This window comes from Nothoprocta perdicaria, unplaced genomic scaffold (assembly GCF_003342845.1).
Source record: "Nothoprocta perdicaria isolate Ctin4 unplaced genomic scaffold, notPer1 scaffold_195, whole genome shotgun sequence".
Lineage (NCBI taxonomy): Eukaryota > Metazoa > Chordata > Aves > Tinamiformes > Tinamidae > Nothoprocta > Nothoprocta perdicaria.
The window spans coordinates 457,159-476,107 of NW_020455149.1; the positions used below are offsets into that span (position 1 = coordinate 457,159).

The 18,949-nt window shown below is 42.7% G+C and overlaps 1 protein-coding gene across 1 annotated transcript in view; it reads right to left on the reverse strand.

Moving 5' to 3' along the window:
- The window catches only part of BRAF (B-Raf proto-oncogene, serine/threonine kinase), a 57,398-nt gene that overhangs the window by 29,891 nt on the left and 8,558 nt on the right, over window positions 1–18,949 (reverse strand). The window contains exons 2-6 of the mRNA XM_026037259.1: window positions 17,623–17,886; window positions 4,445–4,548; window positions 3,542–3,644; window positions 2,108–2,256; window positions 614–730 (exon numbers count right to left, since the gene is read on the reverse strand). Of these exons, the coding sequence (XP_025893044.1) occupies window positions 614–730; window positions 2,108–2,256; window positions 3,542–3,644; window positions 4,445–4,548; window positions 17,623–17,886 (737 nt within the window). The remainder of the gene's footprint in view (window positions 1–613; window positions 731–2,107; window positions 2,257–3,541; window positions 3,645–4,444; window positions 4,549–17,622; window positions 17,887–18,949) is intronic.

Below are 18,949 nucleotides of genomic sequence, written 5' to 3' on the forward strand. Positions count from 1 at the left end.
TGGAAATGCAGGACATGGAAGGCTGTGGTGGATTTTAGAAGTCTGATTTTAGAAAAGCTGGATCTGCAAACRGATGCTCTTTGTGTATGCCAACGTTTACAGGAGGAAGGCAGCTGGTCAGGAGGATCCCAAAGCAGTGTGGACGTGGAAAAGCTACTAAGGCAGTATTAAGAACCTAAAATTGGCATCTGTTCACACCAACCTTACAGTGCTGTGGCTTATCCAGGAACCGAGGTATGTCACCTCAAAACAAATAAACCAGTTTGATAAGACATAAAACAATTTGTGATTATATAGGTTTGGTTTACTTTTAAGTATAAAAATCTTTCCAGTTTAGACCAGGTCTCAGCTACCATAGTAAAGAAGGCAGTTTAACAGGTAAGGCCCCRGTTCTACAGACATTTATGCACATGCTTAACTGTTAGAGCTCACTGCTAATCTAAATCATTCACGGGAATGAAAACATCCACTTCTTTAAAGTTAAGCACAGGTGGAAGTATTTGCATGACAAGCCCGATTACAAAGATGAGTGGGTTGCAAAGCAGTATTTAGAGTGTTTCTAAGCATATAGTACTGAAGTGTTATATGTTAAACAGCAGGAATAAGGTCATACCCAACAGAATCTGAGGGAGGCAATGAAGAGTATGATCCAGATGCTGGGGTCTCTCCTAGGGAGGTCTCCTCCTGTGGTATGGGGTGATGTTCAAAGAACTTGGAAACAAATAGCAAACTGCAAGGCAAAAACAAAACGAAAACAACCTAACTTGTGTAAAACTCAGAAGCTTCACAACTCTGTTAAATATTAAAAAAAAAACAAACAACAGCAAAGAAAAAAAAAACACAGATCAAATTCTAGTTTTAAAACAAAGATCATCCTAATGCATCAACCCACAAGTTGTTAGAAATATTGTTTAATTCACAGCGGATCAAAATGTCACACTTTTGTGTGACACACCTTTGTGGAAAGTAATTCTTGACTCTTCTACTGAAAGGTTTAAACATCTTGTTCCTCAAGAATCCAACATATTCTTTAAGTTGTGTATCACAGGAACTTAAATGAATGCCTGCACTGATGTAACACCGAAGCAAACTGTCAGATGGATAAAGTCATTTGATCTGCAACCCTAACCACATAGCCTAGAGGTACTCAAGCAAATACAATTACAAACAACAACATAAGCAGAAATTAAGTTTATTCCTGGAGGAAGAAAAGGAACATTAAGAGATTCAAGGTGCGTGTGTGTGGCGGGGATGGTCGGTCTCTTCTCCAGAATAGCTACTGATAGGACAAGAGCAAATGGCCTCAAGTTGGACCAGGGGAGGTTCAGGTTAGACACTAGGAAGAATTTCTCCATGGACAAAGTGGTGAAGCACTGGAACAGGCTGCTCAGGGAAGTGGTGGGGTCACCATCCCTGGACATGGTTCAAGATGTGTGGATGAGGCGGTTAGGGACAGGGTTTAACAGGGAAGGTACTGAAGGTCTTTTAGAAGACCTAATAACCTCTGTTCAAACCAATCACATGTAACAGAGCAAGTTCACCACAGCTCCTTAACCRATAGTATAAAGAGCTGCACAGATGAATCAATACTTAAAGTCTAGAAGCCAGGAATGTTTGGGACATGCTCTTCTAGCTTCCTTACCTAGACTTTTAAAACTCACTAATGGATTTATTTTCAACCATTGCAAAACCCAGTGCAACTTAACCTTATGAAACTAATGTCTCTTAACAATTTTTTTTCCCTCAAGTCAGAATAGATTCACGTCTAAACATTTAAACAAGGACTTTGCCATTACATAATAAAGAACCAGTTCTGGTCAAGAATGCCATCTGAGAACAATGAGAAGCTTGGCTGATACAGTCAAGTGTCCAGCCRCTCCATTCGCCCTACAAAGAAAGCAGTTCATAGTCCAGAGAAAACAGGAACTGCTTGTCTGAGCCACCAGAGAGACAATATGAATTAAACAGTCTCACAAGAACAGTTGAGCTCCTATATTTTTTCAGGCATTTCCCCCGACTTCCTGAATTGCAGTTGTCAGGGATTCCTTTTGTTCAATATGTAAGCTTAATAGAAGTCTCCATTTAAAAACAAACTAGGATTACTTACTCAAGTTGGTCATAATTAACACACATCAGTGGCACTTCTGTGCTACAGCGCTGGTGAAATTTATAGCCACAAGTCTGGCACCGGAATCCCTGGAAAAGCAGCTTCCGACAGAAGTCGCAGAACGCTAACGTGAAGAACGTCTTCCGCACCTACGGCGTTCAAAAGGAGCATAGTGAATAAGGGGGTTCTTTAACCTAAGGGGTACTACTTGATTTCACCTCCCTCAAACAAACTTCTAAGRCTTTTTTGAAACTGCAATTCTGGTTTTAAATACTAATCAGATTTACAAAAAAAAAAAAAAGCTTGTCTTAATTCAAGTAGTCTAAGCAATAAAATATACTTTCAATAGTTTATTGGAATTAATGCTTCACTTCGTTACCAGCAAGAAAATCRGCAACAATTTTAAGCAAAACAGCATGCTACTATCAGGCTAAAGACAAATAAGACATTTAGAATTTAATCAATAGGATTTATAAAAATGAAAACAGCTGAAAATTTGTCTGATCTTCTAATTCTTCCAGTAGTGAAATAACATTTTTATTCAGCATTCACAGGACTGAGTATATACGAATGATTTATATAWTGTTTGCATATATAGTTAACATATGTAGTTTTAATTCTGATTGCTGAAACTAAACATTGCAATCATGAGAAAAATAGACATCTGTATCTTTGGGCAGAGGAAAAAAAAAATCTTGTTTAAGTGTAGCAATACTTGCCAGAAAGAAATAATTACAAAAGTACTACTACACGTAATAATTAAAATCTTAAAAGAATGATACACAAAAATGTTTCCAAATTTACTATACTTTCATCTAACTAGCCATAGCCAAATTAGCTTGTTCAAGTAAAACAGTTTAAAAGCTTGAAATTAGATTTATTTTTGCTAAATAAAAGTTTTTTTTCTCCATGTGACGAATGTCATTTCCAGGATTTTGTATGGAGCTGGAAGGGTTTGGATAAATTCCATTTAGCAGCTTCCATTTATGTGGTGCCTTATCAGGTCAAAACATATTTGTGCACTAGCATCACTGATGATGTCAGCACCACTCTGGGAATAGTTAGTTCATTAGTTAATTGCTGCTGCAGAGGCAGCAGGGAGGCACAGAATACATTTTATAGATACAACACCACAAAAATAGTAGTTTATTATTACAGCTCTGCTGCTCAGCAGTGCAGTGCTCATTTAAAACTTGTATATTTTTAAATTTAGATAGMGGGTGTATTCCAGCCAAATGTGAAAGCTGGAGAAATCAAGTTCCCTTTGACATCATTTATTTCATTTACAGTATCTAATTCACTTTAAGCTACTGCCATCAAAACTTCTTTGGTAACCCCTCCACATGCTCCAGGTACAAAATGTTGTTCACTTTGAAACGGAAAGCGCCAAGTTGACTTCACTCTAGTTAAGGGTTCAGGAAAAGCAGTACATACAAAATTGTGTGTCGTGAGCGGCACGTTCTCCAGCACCTCCACGTGCAGCTCCTCGCCCGTGAGCCAGGATATGTCCGTGTCCCAGCCAATTGGCTTCTTCTCTCTGAAGTGCAAATAAACCTTTCATTAGTGCATAAGCCCTCGCAGTTCTCTCCTGGAAGAGGTGAGAAGCTCAGATAAGGCAGCAAGTTGCACTGGGAAGGTTTCTTCACATCTGGAAGCTTTGATGACCAGACACTGAACTCAGCACACACTTAGGAAGGCAGATCTCCCTAAACAAGGGCCATAAAAGAACTGCACGTTTTTCAAATCAGTTCCAGGGGGAGCTGACACTTTGTCCCCAAGGTGACAGACACCTTTCTAATCAAAAAGTGCTTGTGAAACTATCTGTTCCTTAAAGAGCTTCAAAGGACTCACTAGTTTTGTCCAGTCTTATAACCTCTAAGCTTTTTAAAGTTGGAAACTCAATTTAAAGGTTTTTTTTTCCCCACAAGAAATCTAAATTCAGTTATGACTGCAGCACTATAACCAGCTCAAAGAAAACCAAAATGTTAAAATAAAATAAACCTCTTAAATATTTGTTTGGTTATTATAAGTTTCGATAATATGTATTTTTATATATATTTATATATTTTTAAGCATTCTATACACACATATTACGCTATATTATAACTATTCTCAAAGTGGCAAAAATTAAGCCTTTTCCTAGGAGTTTGCCACATATTCTAGGTATATCTTTATGGGAATTCCAGGCAATCTTTGGGGCACCACACATCTTCCTGCACACTCTCCTATTATCCTTAACTTTGCCAGTGACTTCCCCAAGGTTAGACAGGCTTGGCCATGCTGGTTAACTCGAGGAAGAAGCCGGGGGCGCAGGAGCRGCGCGCGCGCAGTCCGTACCCATCCTGTATCCTGTAAACAGCGCAGCACTCCGGAATGAGCCCTCTCATCATCAGAGCTTTCTTCAGGCTGTCTCGGACCGTCACCCCACATCGTGCCGGGACCTAGAGGTCAAAAGTAAAATGGAGGGGTTAGAAAAAGTTCCAAGGGAGCCCCGAAATAGGTGCAAATGGTCTTGAGCCTCAAGTGCTAACACCAGCACAGCTTGCAATTTCGTGATACTTCACAGAGTTCTAGGCAAGAATTTAATATTTTTTTCTTCCCTCAAACTGTGGAAAACATCACTGGTGAAAAGCCCAGAAGGGATCTCTCCTGGCTGCAAGTGAGAACCAGCTCGACCTTTCTGTGGACATTCTGAACAAAACCACGACTCAGCTCCAGGAGTGACCTTCTACTCTCCTCAGCTTGAATAAAGTGGGGAGACAGCACAGGCAACTATCCATATCCATCAAAGTGCAGGTCAAGCACTGCACTTTGTTAAGCGGGGCAATGTGCCAAGGGGAATTAAAATAGTTAATAGCTTGGATTGCCCTCAAAAATTATTCTGATAGAAAAATAAAATGTAAACATTTTAATAACCTAAGATAGATATGAAACTAGTCAAATAAAACAAACCGAGTCAGGTAGACCATCATCTCTGACTTCAACCTGTATTTGCAACTTCACAGGCATTTTTTCTAATTTGAAAAACAGTAGCAAAAAAATAAACAAAAACCACCCTTTTTGAAAATGTTAAAACATCTGACAGGACTGGATGAACAGAAGAAATGCACACTGAAGAAACCCATCTGTTCTAGCTGTAAAACAGGCAAATTGTCTCTAGATACACCTATGATTTAATGTAACRTAGCGTTAATTAACCCACAAAGACACAACAATATATAACCCGGTAATTAAGGGCAGTTACCCACTCCATGTAGAACTATTCCCTGCAAGTACCTTCCACTCGAGCTGCCACACACATTCCTTACGCTCACATACAGCATTTCACATGAGCCACAAGCTCGAGTTAAACAAAACACCAGAAACCCCCACTCTAATATTTAACTAACTCCAAAGTCTGCACAAACACCTGAGACAATTATAGTTTACTAGAGGCCTAATCCAGAGGCTTCCATAGTCAAAAGRAGTCTCTTAATCAGCTTCAGCTGGCTTTAGCTCACGGTCCCATTTCTGCTCCTTGCGTTGAAGTTTCCGGGCGTATTCAGGGACCCACGTCCTAATTTGGGACAGCTATGGAAAGCAGCAGCCTATTTTAAGGAGCTTTGTGAACTGCCCTTGCTGTTAGGCTATACGCTGCATTTCGGGCACTCACATGCACTCTCTCAGACACGTCAAGGCATCGCTCTTCACAAGGCACCTCCCATTAGCACACAGCACATYGTACAGGATATTTTCTGTTTTTCACCTATTCAATGTGTGAACATTTAAAAAGACAATTTCTACCAATTCCTGGGGGAAAAGGAACAATCATGTTATAGTGCTGATATTTACTGTTAACCGGGTTTTATGCACTCTGCTACTTCCAAAAGCATCTTTTCGTTATTCTTAGTAACCCCTTCCCAYACTCGAAGTCCACCTGGTGGTGTTCCATCGCTTGGAGCATTGGGTCACTCCTCCAGTGTGAAACCACTTTGCCTGCTCCTTAGCACGGCTGTTACAGGGAGGCCGGTAACAGTTATTCCTACAACTACTGCCAACAGATTCCCGCGGCAGCCTTCAGCTCTGCCGCCTACCGCGCGACCAAACCGGCCGCCTGCACTGGAAGGAGCTGCTCCCCTGCATCCCGCATACACCCGTCTGCAAACACAGAGCAAAGGGGTTTGTTCTCTTGGTAAGATTTGATTCAAATCCCTAGGTAGGATTTCAGTCGTGCGCTTAGGAACGGGCAAGGGAAAGCACATAGTTCTGTTACAGTTGCCTCTGTCACGTTGTGCAGAATGGGATGGAGGGAGGCTCGACCGGGGAACCTACGAGTTCCCAGGACTTGGGAAGTGGCAGAATGCAGGTCACCTCTAGCTGAGCAGGTCCAGGTATGAAGAAGGAGCGTCAATTTAAGTTCCCTTCCCCACTCGTCGCTCCTGGCTCCCCGGGACTCCTTCCCCAGGTGCCTTACACTAAAAYCTGAACTGTATTTATGCAATTTGCAATGTGAAGCATGGACCAAACATTTGTTCTCTTCACTGTCTTTTGCAACAAGATAACACTAAAAAAAAAATAATAAAAAAAAAATGCAGTTAGGGAACTGTTTTGGTTCCTCTTCAAGCCATCAGGCTCCTGAATCAGCATAACACGTTGAACGTGCTTCTGCAGATCACAAGCAAGAAACCAGAAGGTTTAATTAAAAGGAGCTAAGCGCTCGGCTAAATCCCCCCCGTACCGATTAATCATGTTCCCACCCGGGCACACGGCGCCCCGGCACCATCTGCCCGCGCCAGGCCCTGCCGGCGCCCGGGAGCTGCCCCTGCACCCAATCCCACGCGCCAGGACTGCTTTGGGGCGCACAAAGAAGATGGGGAGCATAGGGCAGAACTGCACGGCGTGCAAGAAAAACACAGCAAGAAACTTCTGCTGGCAGAAAGTAATTTTGAGAGTATTTCGGTCTGATGAAAAACCAAGATGTCTTTCTGCCAAGGAGTGGGTTTCTGTGAGCACCTTTGGCACCAACTCTGTCACCCCTGTAATGGAGCGAGGTGCCGGCCGCCGAGCTAGTTTCCACGTTAGCTACTAGGCATTTGTTTGCAAGCTACTTATACAGCTGGTATTTGTAGGGCAGAAAAGGTTCGGATGTTTGTAAAATTCTCAATTACTCATCAAGTAATTTTCTGAAACAAACAGCACTGAAGAACAAGGGCTACACAAAACTAAGAACAAGGCACAAGTTCCCAGGGCAGACTAGGTCGTGTTAAGAGCATTTTTAAATAATATGCCCAAGAAAGTACTTGTGCATCTTGAACCAAGTTCAGGAAGACGCTGAAACACCCGCCTAACTTTGCAAATGTGAACTTCCAAGGAAATGAATGAAAATGATTCCAGTGCCTCTAAACATTCTCAAACAACCACAGCCTCAGTATCTAAACAGATTAAACACAACTATGTCACTTAATTTCCTCATTTCTCTTACTCATGTAAACTATTTCTAYGGACACCAAGTATTCATAGCAATATTGCTGATTTATATTTAGGATTGCAACCACAGGCATTTAAGGAATGCATAATAAAAYGTCTGCCTGTAAATCAGGGCATTTCTGATCTGGTAAGAAATCAGGGCTGCATCCCTACACAAATCTCACAGTAGTAGTCTATAATCAGAGCAGAAACCGTGCCATAACATGAATCAATTAAAAGTGACACCCATGCAGTCTGCAGAGCTCTATAGCAGCCTGTGGAGACGGCCCAGCGCTCRCAGGTGTCACCGCAAAGGGCTCCCCGAGCAGGGCACGCTGGCCAGCTCGGGACACCCAGCAGCACCATTCCCCGAAAGGCTCCGGCAGCCCAGCCCTTTCCTGCTCCAGTCAGCTGCTCCGCTCACTTCTGTCAAGTTTTATGTGTTTAACTGCCTCGGAGCTTCAGCAGAATTACCAGTGATTCCAATTACAGTTGGAATAGTCTAATAGGTTTTGAGATACCGCTTCAAAGTGCTGCTTTGCTTTTSTTAATGCATTCAATACCTTAAAAGAGCACACACACACTGTACCTACAGAACTGAAGGCACCAGCCATGTGCTCACAACACTCAACTGTGCTGGGAGAGAAATAAGCCAAGCTATTCCTCTTTTAAATGCTAGAGTTCGCCTTCTAGTTTGTCAGGATTTCTGGTAAAAATCCAAATTGGAGATCCACATTTAGTTTGTCATCAGGAGGGTGAAGGGCAGAGGTTTAGCCACACTGGCCAGCCACTTTGCCAAACACTAACAGATATGGACAGCCCCTCTCTGRCAAAAGGGACATACAATGACACTGAACATAATACTGAACATAATGAAAACCCACAGATTTCAGTAGCACACATGGCATGCTGCTTTACCAATTTCCAGAGAAGGCAGCGTTTAAATAGACATTTGTAATAGTGCACATTAATAAGACAAATTGAAGACAACTCCAAGGCACGGAAAGCTGTTTCTCAAGGAAGCTGAACAGACCATATACACTGGATTATTCCATGAAATGCATCCTGTCCAACTTGCAAGGACATAAGTTACCAGCACTCAAAACTTTAACATGATTAAATTATTCCACAAATAAATACTTCTTATGTTAGTGGTATAAAAAAGCCTAAGTAGCTCATTCTAAAGTACATACCATCCTTAAATTGTGTGGGATCAAACCTGTGTTCAGTCGCCAGCAGTGCACATTGCCATTTTTCAAGCTTTCAAGGAATAGCTCCCAACGTGTACTCAGAAAAAAAAACAGTGATTTCTCGTAAAATTATGGCAGACAGTTCAATTTGTTAAGGGCGACTATTAGTGCAAGGAGTAAAGGTTGACAGTGATTCRCTATCAAAAAAAAGGGTTTTAGGCTTGAGACTTGAAAGACGCTCATCTTCAGAAACATCCATGGTCACTATATGGGAATAAAAACCCAAGGCTTGAACACATCTGCTTTCTAAATGACAACATGAAGTTGGTTGGCTGCTCTCAAAGTCAGGCTCTGAAGGCACCAGAAGGCTAAGTTATACAATGGGTGCGCTAAGTCTTTCTACTAGGTCAGATCCAGCATCCACTTGGCACAGCTTCTTGCCTCACACACCAATCCTGAAATGCTATAAAGATAGCCTGGAATTCGTACCTTTTCTCCAAATTCTTGACTGCTCCTAAAAAGGTAACGGAGTATTCTTATACAGATAATCCAGGTAATATACAGATTTGCTGCCGCTATCAAGGCTTCGGTCAGTTAGTCTACCTCAACGACACAAAGGAATTTTAGTTACAAAGAGCAAAATAAAACATTTATTTTTGTTATTAGCACATTATGAGAGACTCCAAATCGTACCTCCTCTACCTTTATTTACTTTACATAGACAGGTWTTCCATCTCTCAATGTAAGAGATCACACTGCCAGAAACACCTTTTCACTCAGCCGTCCCTGCCCTTTCCAAGCTCTCCTCACTTGAGGATTACTCCTCCAAAGCAATGACTAATCCTACACGAAGCAACGCAGATGGCAAGCAATCTATTCCATAATGGCCAGTTTTCAATATTTCTAGACTTTGCAATTTAAGACTGTGTGCCAATAAAATTAAAATGGATTAAATCATTTTCCTTTCAACACGTATTACTTTGAATTTATCGAGCACTGGGATTAGCCTACTGTAGCACTGCTCTTCACTGTGCTTCTCTAAACATTTCCAACATTGAATTTCAGACTTCCTTAGATATGAAGGAGATAAATATGGCAACTGTGAAGTCCATTTTCAGTGCAGTATCCACTAGCAAAGGCCACAAACTCCACGTTCAGCACATGCTTGATAGGACTTGGGAATTTTAAAATTATTTTTGATTAGGGAGGACCTAATCATGTTAAGCCAGGTGTGTAATTAAAAGCAAAGGAACTAGTTTATGCAGCTGCCTGAAAATCCTTCCTTGAAATTTTCCCTCTACTTGGCAGGTAGAACTGGTAGGACTTGAATGCCTATAGAAATCCAGGGCTTAGTCCAGCGTAAGCTTGGGGCACAAACTCACAGCCCAAACTGCAGAGGGAGAAAGAGAGAGGGGCAAATCTCAAGTCAAAAGACATGTACTGAGTGCCACGTTTAAAAACAGAACATTTGAAGGACCCAAGCGGTGCCCGCGTGATGAGCCAATTTAAKCTAAAATTCAGGTAGGGTAAAAATAGCCCATTCCTCCAGCCCGCAGAGGAGAGGACCACAGGATTGCTTGTCTAATTAATAGGCAGATGTGCCAATTAGCAAAGGTGTGACACGAGTAAGAAGACTGAAATACRAGGAGCTGTCTTCAGGCATAGCATTCACAATCCCATTTAGTTTTGCTAATTATTAACATTACGATTTTTCCCTAAAGAAAAGAAAACCACACGCAGTCTCACATTTGCATTAAGAACTTCTGTACACACGAACACCTTCAGCACTTTCATATGCCAGCACAGTAAAGAACCTTACTGGTCCAAATATACACTGAATTTCTATACAAACCCTGAATTTCTGGTAAACAGTTTTTTACTGACTCTGTAGTTGAACATGTAAGATAGTGAAAGACTAAAGTAATAGAGTTTTGGAGCTGTCAGGGAAAGTTTCTAGACCTTACAATTGGCAAAAATACACAATGATTTAATCCTAGCCAGAATCTGCACACAGCTGAAGTACTCGGAGGCCTCTAAGCTTTCCTAAAGCAAGAACAGCATCTGCTGCTCCTCTTGCCTCCCCCCGACAACTAGAAACAGAAACGAAGTTCAAAYCAACTAGAAACAGAAACGAAGTTCAAACCAACCGAATCCACTGCCTGCTGATGCTCACGGCAAGGGCAGGTCCTGGACAACCCATGGACTCACCGAGCAGAGCAGCCCTTTCCGCACCAGCACCAAGACGCTCACAGGAAGGGCAGCAAGTGTTTTCCCTGGAAGCCCAAAGAGTTCGGGGCAGAGAGCAGAGGCTACCTTTAGATTAAGAGAAGAAACCATCACCAGTCTTTCAATTGCCCTTCATTACAGCTGAATACCTATTTTCCTCRGTTTCCATGTGCCAGTGTACCAGCACGTATGACTGCTCATTTGCTTTCAGGCTGTTTCTTCCCACACTAGAAGAACTTGTCTGGAAGACATTTCTTGGTAATCATCCGAGCTCCTAATATAAGGATGTTATATAATCTTTTTCACAAAGCTAGAAAAGTTGAATTAGAACTTCCCCCCCGCCTTCCCTTCATTCCTACCAGAGTGCACTACATTGCCAGAAGCCTCCTCACACTGGTYCTAATTGCATTTAGGCCTAGTTTTGGCTCTCTATTGCACCAGGGCCTTGTACAAAGGGGCTCGTCAGACTCTCACATCCTTTGAAACAGGGCTGGCATGCAGCAGGTCCAGCCTCCAACACAGAGTATGGTTCTTCACACTACATGTAATTATGTCTGGGGAATTCCTTACCACAAGACACAAACTTCCTSCATCGGTAGCATGGGCTTCACAGAGACTAGACTGAAGGTTACTAACCCAGGAACTTGAATTTGAGTTTGAACTCTAACTTCTGTGTCACAAATGGCACAAATCTGGAAGAATATCCAAGGAAAACATCATAGATGCCTAGCCTGTTCTTGTACTCTTCTCTAGGCATCCACCTGCAAGTACYGACAGAGGAAATGGAGCTTGAGACACCTTCGGTCTGACCCAGCAGAGCCACTCTCAAAGTACTTACACACTGTCCAGTTCTATTTCCTTTGCATGGAGATGGGCCATGTACCTCTGGGCCTGTAACAACCTTCACTCTAAAAACCTCCTCCTGTGACAAGGCCCATAAGGACACAGCGTTGGCCTGGGGCAGCCGTGGGGCAGAGGGGACAGCGCACAGGCCGAGGGCAGCACAGGCCCGTTCTTCACCATGGAGCAAGGCCGGCCGAGGCGGCCAGTCCTGGCTCAGCTCTGAGTTTTGGCCTCTGTGGCCTGYCCTGAGCACACGTCCTCCCCCAGGCAGCGACACAAGGGCAGACCTACCCTGACCTCCGCTCGGTTGCTGCCGACGCGCCAGCAACTCGGAGCRCGAACCGGAGCTACCGACGCGTCTCCCCACGGCCCCAGCTACCTCTGTAGCTGCTCTATGGCCCTCACAGAGGGGCACGTTGGTCACCCTTCTAGGGTCCCAGCAATTACCAACACCCGCSTGACAGAGACACGCTCCCCACGCGTCCACAGGACATCTTCTCCATCCAACTCACAGCAGACTTTCCTGCAAGGTACTAAACACATCTATGAGGAGCTACAGAAACCAGAAGCAGCCCAAAGTCTAACAGTAACCGAGCAATCTATCAGGTGCAGGTCCTGCCTAAATCTGCTGCAGTGCATGTTGTTGGTTTCAAAAAAATGAAGGAAAAAAAATGCTAAAGTCCTCACAAGGGAGAAGATTTTTCCTCATCCCAGATTTACCAGCTTAAAATTGGCATTCTGAAGGACACCTGAAAGATGCACTACCCAGGTAGCTCAGCCCCTGCTGCCACAATTAGAAAAAGCAAACACCCAACACACACAAATAAATGCAAGCCCAGAAACTGCTTAAAATCTTTTCCTAATCAGCAGCCAATCTTCAAAGCAAACACCGTATTTCTTTAATCTTTACACTCATTTAAAGCTGTTTATGATCACTGCCCGGAATTCCTCTTCATCAATTTATTTTAAATCTTATCGCTCTGTCTTCTGCCTCTTAAACTAAAATTACCTTATTGGCATCTTTAACAACAACTTTCCCCATCTCTGCATCAGGTGTTTACCCTCATCCTCCTTGATTGCTAACCATCCTCGACAACCAGCTGCGTCTCTTCTCCACTTCATTTGTATGAGTGTCTTTTGTTTTGTTTCTTTTTTCTATCCCTACTTTCACCTTCAATCATATAGTCATATAATGTAAAAAAAACCCTTCTAATCCACAATACAATTATCCCATAACACTCCATGTTCTTCCGGCTCTTTGCATTCTCACAGGAACCTCATCTACAAATGTAGCCTCTATTTTTATGCTGAAACCCACCTCCCACTTAGGATTATCTCCTGCCACCACCACCAGGTCTCAGCATCTTCCCAGGAGCTCATCTCAACGTGCAGCAGCCAGGTCAAGGGCAGAGCTCTCAATGCCCTCTCCCACACAAAAGCTCTCTCRTAATTAGCAGCTTTCTTACAATCCACCTCCTACCCATTTAGCTCCCTAACCTAAARAAATTTGGTCCCATTTTTTCCATCTCCAGTTTGGATAAACCTCTCTGACTCGTCCTACAGAATAYATAACAGTGCAGCCTTCCCAGGCCATCCTCACAAGTCCCAGACAGACTCTTACCATCTTTCACCTCAATTATTTAAACACTTTCCACCTGGCCTAGAACAACAACAACAAAACAAGCAAGCAAACCCACAGCAGTTTTACCTGGCCATATTTATGCAGAACAGCAGCCCGAAGGACATTTAAGCTTACTAACTGAACCTTGCCCTTGAGGGGAAAGGAAGCAGGTGTTTCTTCCATTCAGTTATTTATCCCACCGCACTACCAGCATGAGATGTTTCTTTCCAGAAAACAGCAAACCATCTGTTGGCCCTTCTAGGAGGTTGTTCAGAGGGGGAAACTTCTCCTTAGGCCCTCCTAAGCCTATGTGAGAAAACTTAATCTTCTGATGCTTTTATGTTCCTCAGTCTAACAGTCTAGCCCCTCCTCTAACTTCTCTGCTCACTTCTGTTTTCAGGAGCGCTGCTGAACCCTGCTTGTCGCAGGCTGTATYGGGACGCCGCCTTCAACCGCTGACCAGGGAGCAGCAGCCGCTCCATCGCTTAGGGCTGGCCACCAGGGAAGCGCCCGCACGCCCCTTCCTACAGCACGGGGGCATTTCTGCTAAACACTCCTCTTTATCACAACATCTATAAAGAAACTTGGCATCAGCCATGCTACCAGTGCACTGAARTTACATATGCTGACCATCACAGGCTTATTTCCTTTGTAGCCCTCCGGTTCCTCTTGTCCTACTTGTAGCCTGAGCCAACTCCAAGAGGGATCCATTTGCCAGATCCAACGCATGAAYAGCGCTACCCATAAAACAAACAAACAGAACAGGCTCATCCATGTGCCAGGGAGCTCCTAACCATAGGTCCTCCCACTACTGTTTCCTCCCTTTCTAGCAACTGAAGAGTGGAAGGCTGTTCCAGTAAGTGGAAAACACTTTGAAGATTGATAAAGAAGTTGGCTCTCCATTACCAACACAACCCAGCTTGGACTGACTTGGAAGGCAGTTCAAGAATCCCCACTGCATCCCGGGATAGTAAGTAAAGACTCTCCTGCATCCAACAGGGTTCCCAAACTCTAGAAGGGGGTCTGCAGTTCAAGAATTACTCATTTGGAGGCAGAGAGTGAAAAATATGACTGTGATATTAGGAAAGACTTCTTTTATAGGTAAATATTAACTAAAAMTAACTGAAGTGAGCAAAGTTAAAGCATGTTACAAAATTGCAACTTCAAGAGTACCTCTCCTCTTTGGGATACTCACTCTGCTGCAGGCACATCTTAGCCTTACTGTAACTGCCATATGGCACATACCCCAATAGGTACTGCATGTTTTCATGGGGAATCTCCTTCCTACTTTAGATCACTGCCTCTTGAACTATAGTGTGTCCTGGAAACCTTAAATTACTAACCTGGCTACAAAAACAAATGTTTTAGTTGATGAGCACAAGTGAAGCATGACAGTTTTGGTTTTGAAGCCTGAGATCCTGATTAAAGTTTACTGTCATGSAAGGAGATTACAAAGTGCACAACATTTCTTTACCATTCAGAGAATGAAGAAAGTGTACCACAACAAGTAACTTCTATATGTCTGCTCTCTATCATCGGACAGTTTACAATGCAAACCATAATTCTGGCTGAATTATATTTCCTTACGGAATTTGAAATGTTCAAGGTGAGCATAGAAGCAATAAATATTAAAAAAAAWGAAATAACCACATTAAGACTTCCAAATTTCTCAACAGCAAGAACACCATTCAAGCAGGAAAGTGAATTTCATTTTGCCCAATCACACCAAGTTCCTATAAACACCAATTCCCAGCTCTACAACAGATCATTTTCCAAGACTAAAGGAAAAAAGAAAGTTCAAGTTAATGATACAACTAGACCCAAGCAGCAAAACTGCGTAATAAAAATAAATAAGACTGCTCTTTCCCTGAGAAAAAGCTGAATCATTAATTTGTAGTAGCTGCTGAACAACATCTAACCATATTTCAAATGGCCTATTTAGAATAACGATTTTAACCAGAAATGAGTCTCTCCTTGGAGTGCTGGAGCTGATCTCTGCCAGAACAGTAAGAGTAATCTTGTGGAGTAAGAATAATCTTCTGCCCTGGAGACACCCAACAGGAGCAGTTCAGCAGCTATCCCACCTCCCCAGAGTGGGGATTGGATGGAGACTGCTCCCAGCAGAGAACTGGTGGGATTGTCCAGGTCTAGCCTCCTTCTGTTGGCCCTATCCTTTAAGCATTTGCCAAAAACCATCACCTGATCTTCCTGCCCACAGCCCCTTACGTGTGTCATGACTGCACACACCCGCAAGTGTCTCTGTTCCAACCTCACCAGACTAGAGACTGAAAGGATTTAGACCTTCCCTCTGGCACCAGCCTGTCTCCTACCAGGTTCTCGGCACCACCTTCCATCCTCCACCACAGCTTAAGACCATAGATTTTCTGAAGCTCCATCATCATCCGTTCCACAAGGAGCAAGCTGGAAACAAGCTGCAGGGCTACACGGGGAAGGCAAATGATGTTCAGACACCAGCAAAAAGCAGGASATTGTGCCAGGACCCTACAGGTAGGGACTTAAACCACATTTGTCTCCCATTGCCACCAAGAGCACCCAGCTTCAGAGTTCAGAGCAAGAGTATCCCGTTGCCTCCCGTGAGCCACCGAGCACTACAGCTAAATTCTGGTTGCAGGTCCTTGAACAAGTGCCAGGACGTCGTGGAGCTRCAAAGGTGCTGCTCAGCCCGACGTGGCGGCAGAGGATGCTGTTCTCGAACCTCCTCGCTAAACCCCTCGTTAGGTCTGCAACGAGCACGACCGATACTGCAGAATCACAATCCCCACCCACAGAGCCGAGCTTAGGGACAAAAGCCAGAAATATTGATCAGCAAGAGTACAGTCGCACATGTGTTTTTAAGTATACTAAGCTAATCTGATACAGGTCCTCAAGGACTTAAAGATACACTGGTTTAAAAGAACCCRTTTTACTTTGATTAGAAGATACCAGCAACACGCAGAAAGCCATAGCTCAGATCAGACAGRGCAATTTGTACTGGCCCAAAACTGCCTTTTACATCACCTGGCTCGCACTGAAATTCAGCTGCCTCTTATTCCTAACGTGCAATCAAATTTACATATTCAGAAAATGATTAGACTTGCTTTTGCATGTAGGACCCCTAAAAGTTCTCAAGTTTCATGTAATTTATCTCAGGATTACAAACTATTCTTCATATTAAAATGATTCCTTTAAAAGCAAAACAGAGCTCAGACTTGATAAAAGCCTTGCTATATCTCTGGGGGGGAGAAAAAAAAAGAATGATGAAGTAGTAAAAAGAAAAGGCGCAGAAGAGGAAGAGGAGGAATATTACCTCTGAGGAGAGAGGAGTCAGAGTAGAAACACACTACATGGTTTAAGGGGAAGTGATAACATGTAGGAGACGCTGGAAAGGAAGTGAAGAGAACACAGCAGGAAGCAACAGACCATGCCCATGATCTAGCAAGGTCAGGAAGAAACGAATGGTACAGCCCTGTCTACCGTGGCACAGCAAAGGTGCCCCAGCCCAGCTGAACGCAAACCTGTTTTTTGGAGGTTTGCAGATGATGCTTCTTGCTCCCACCAAGAGCAACTCTACCCCTCCTCTGGCCAGTTTGCCCTGCCTAKGCCCTGACACCATCAGGGACCCAGGAAGAAGCTCTTGCCACAGGGAATGTGGAGGAAAGAGCCCAAGTGGCTTTTGCAAAGCTCCTCTCCTCAGCTGCRGGAAGTTGGTACTTGCAGCAGAGCATCCACTGTTGCTAGTAACTTTGAGAATAAGCAAACCAATTACTTCTCCAAGCTTGTCCTGCTAAGTTACTGAATAACCTTGCTAAAAACTAAACAGAAAAGGAGCTTGTTTTTTCCTACTCCCTCCTGCACATTGTTAAATGGTAGATTACAATTTAAGAGGTGATTTTAGAAAACAATTTATCCAGYTGTTTTCATTTCGACAAAACTCTTGAAAAATGTTTCAAGTTTTTTTTTATTATACCAAAAACATGAGCAACATTACTGTTGTTCATACTACAGGATGTTTGCCACAGAAAACATCCAGCAACCCCAAACAACTGAGTTTGGCAGAGCCCAAAAAGCAATCTGGCTTCYACACATGTATGGACAGGTATGGTTTCAGCTCCTAACTTAACTTTCACTTAGAGACAGAGAGATAAACAGGAATATTGAGGTAACACACACGCAAAAAGCAAYTGACTCACCACAGTCCTCTGCTTGTTGGGGAGGAAGACTCTGACAATAGGCTTCTGTGGAGACTTTGGGTTATTCCKTGACATATCAGTGGGGTTTTGATAAACTGAAAGGGATGAAGGTGCTACGGAGAGGCTAGAGGAGGAAGATGATGCAACCGTGTCTGTTGAAGCCGAACTGGAGACAGAGAAATCAGTTCCGTTCCCCATGGACTCCAGTAACTGCTGTTCCCTCTGTTGTAGGGCATCTAGTTTGCTGGTATACTCTTCATAGGCCTGGGAAGGGAGAAAAACTATTTTAATGACGTAAAAACTTCTTTTTTTTTTTTTTTTTCCTAAATCTAAATTCAGAATGAACATACACAAAAAAAATCAGAAGCTAATTCAAGTTTTTCACAAATACCAAATTCAGTTGTTTGTCTTTTTTTCGACAGAAGAGAAACGAAGTAGTGACTTTGAACTCAATATGTTAAACCCCCTCAATTGACAACTAATTTTTCAGTTAATAGGGATTAAAAATAAAGAAAACATAAACCAGTTTGAAAACACCTGCACTAATGTCTAATTCAACACTTCAAAAAAAAAAAAAAACAGCAGCAATCCTTACCATATGTTTTTCACCTACACTCCTGAATTCTTAGGCTACAGCTAGATTTATCATTCTCGTGGAACCACGGCTAAATACATCCAATGCAACAAATAAGAGAAAGCAGAAACTTGTACTTCTTAGCATCTGTAGCTGACAACCCAACTCACTGTTCATGAGCCCCCACTTCTACCACTCTGCCAGCACTCCAGACACTACACAAAACTTTACTTCAGTTTGTAACAGAGCACAACCAGGTTTGTTCTAAGTCACACAAAAATACACTGAAAAGATCATGTGGAAGGGTTTCATATTTGAGATTAATTTGATTTTTTACCAACTAAAGGTTACACAAATCACAGTTCCAGAGCTCCTTCACAAATCAACTCTGGTAACACTATCTTCCCTATAAAGTCCAGTCCCTATCTATAGTCAAGAAAAAGTTCAAACACAGAGGCAAGTTCCAGAATACAAACAGACAATCTATACATTTTGATTTGAAGTTTCTTTCCAACAACACATCTTTATTTGTATCAAGAACATTTAATTCTAGATGCAGAAAGATTAGCAGCATTCATACGGGTTGGGAAAATCTTCCAAGCCTGAATTAAGGAGCCTGTTTTTCAGGCTACCTCAGCATTACTAGGCTCCCCCAAAAGATTGGGATCTGTGACATGCTACATGCCTTTTGAATAATAACAATAATTAAAAAAAACAGCAAGGAAAGGGACATTTATTTACTTGCCAAGTAAC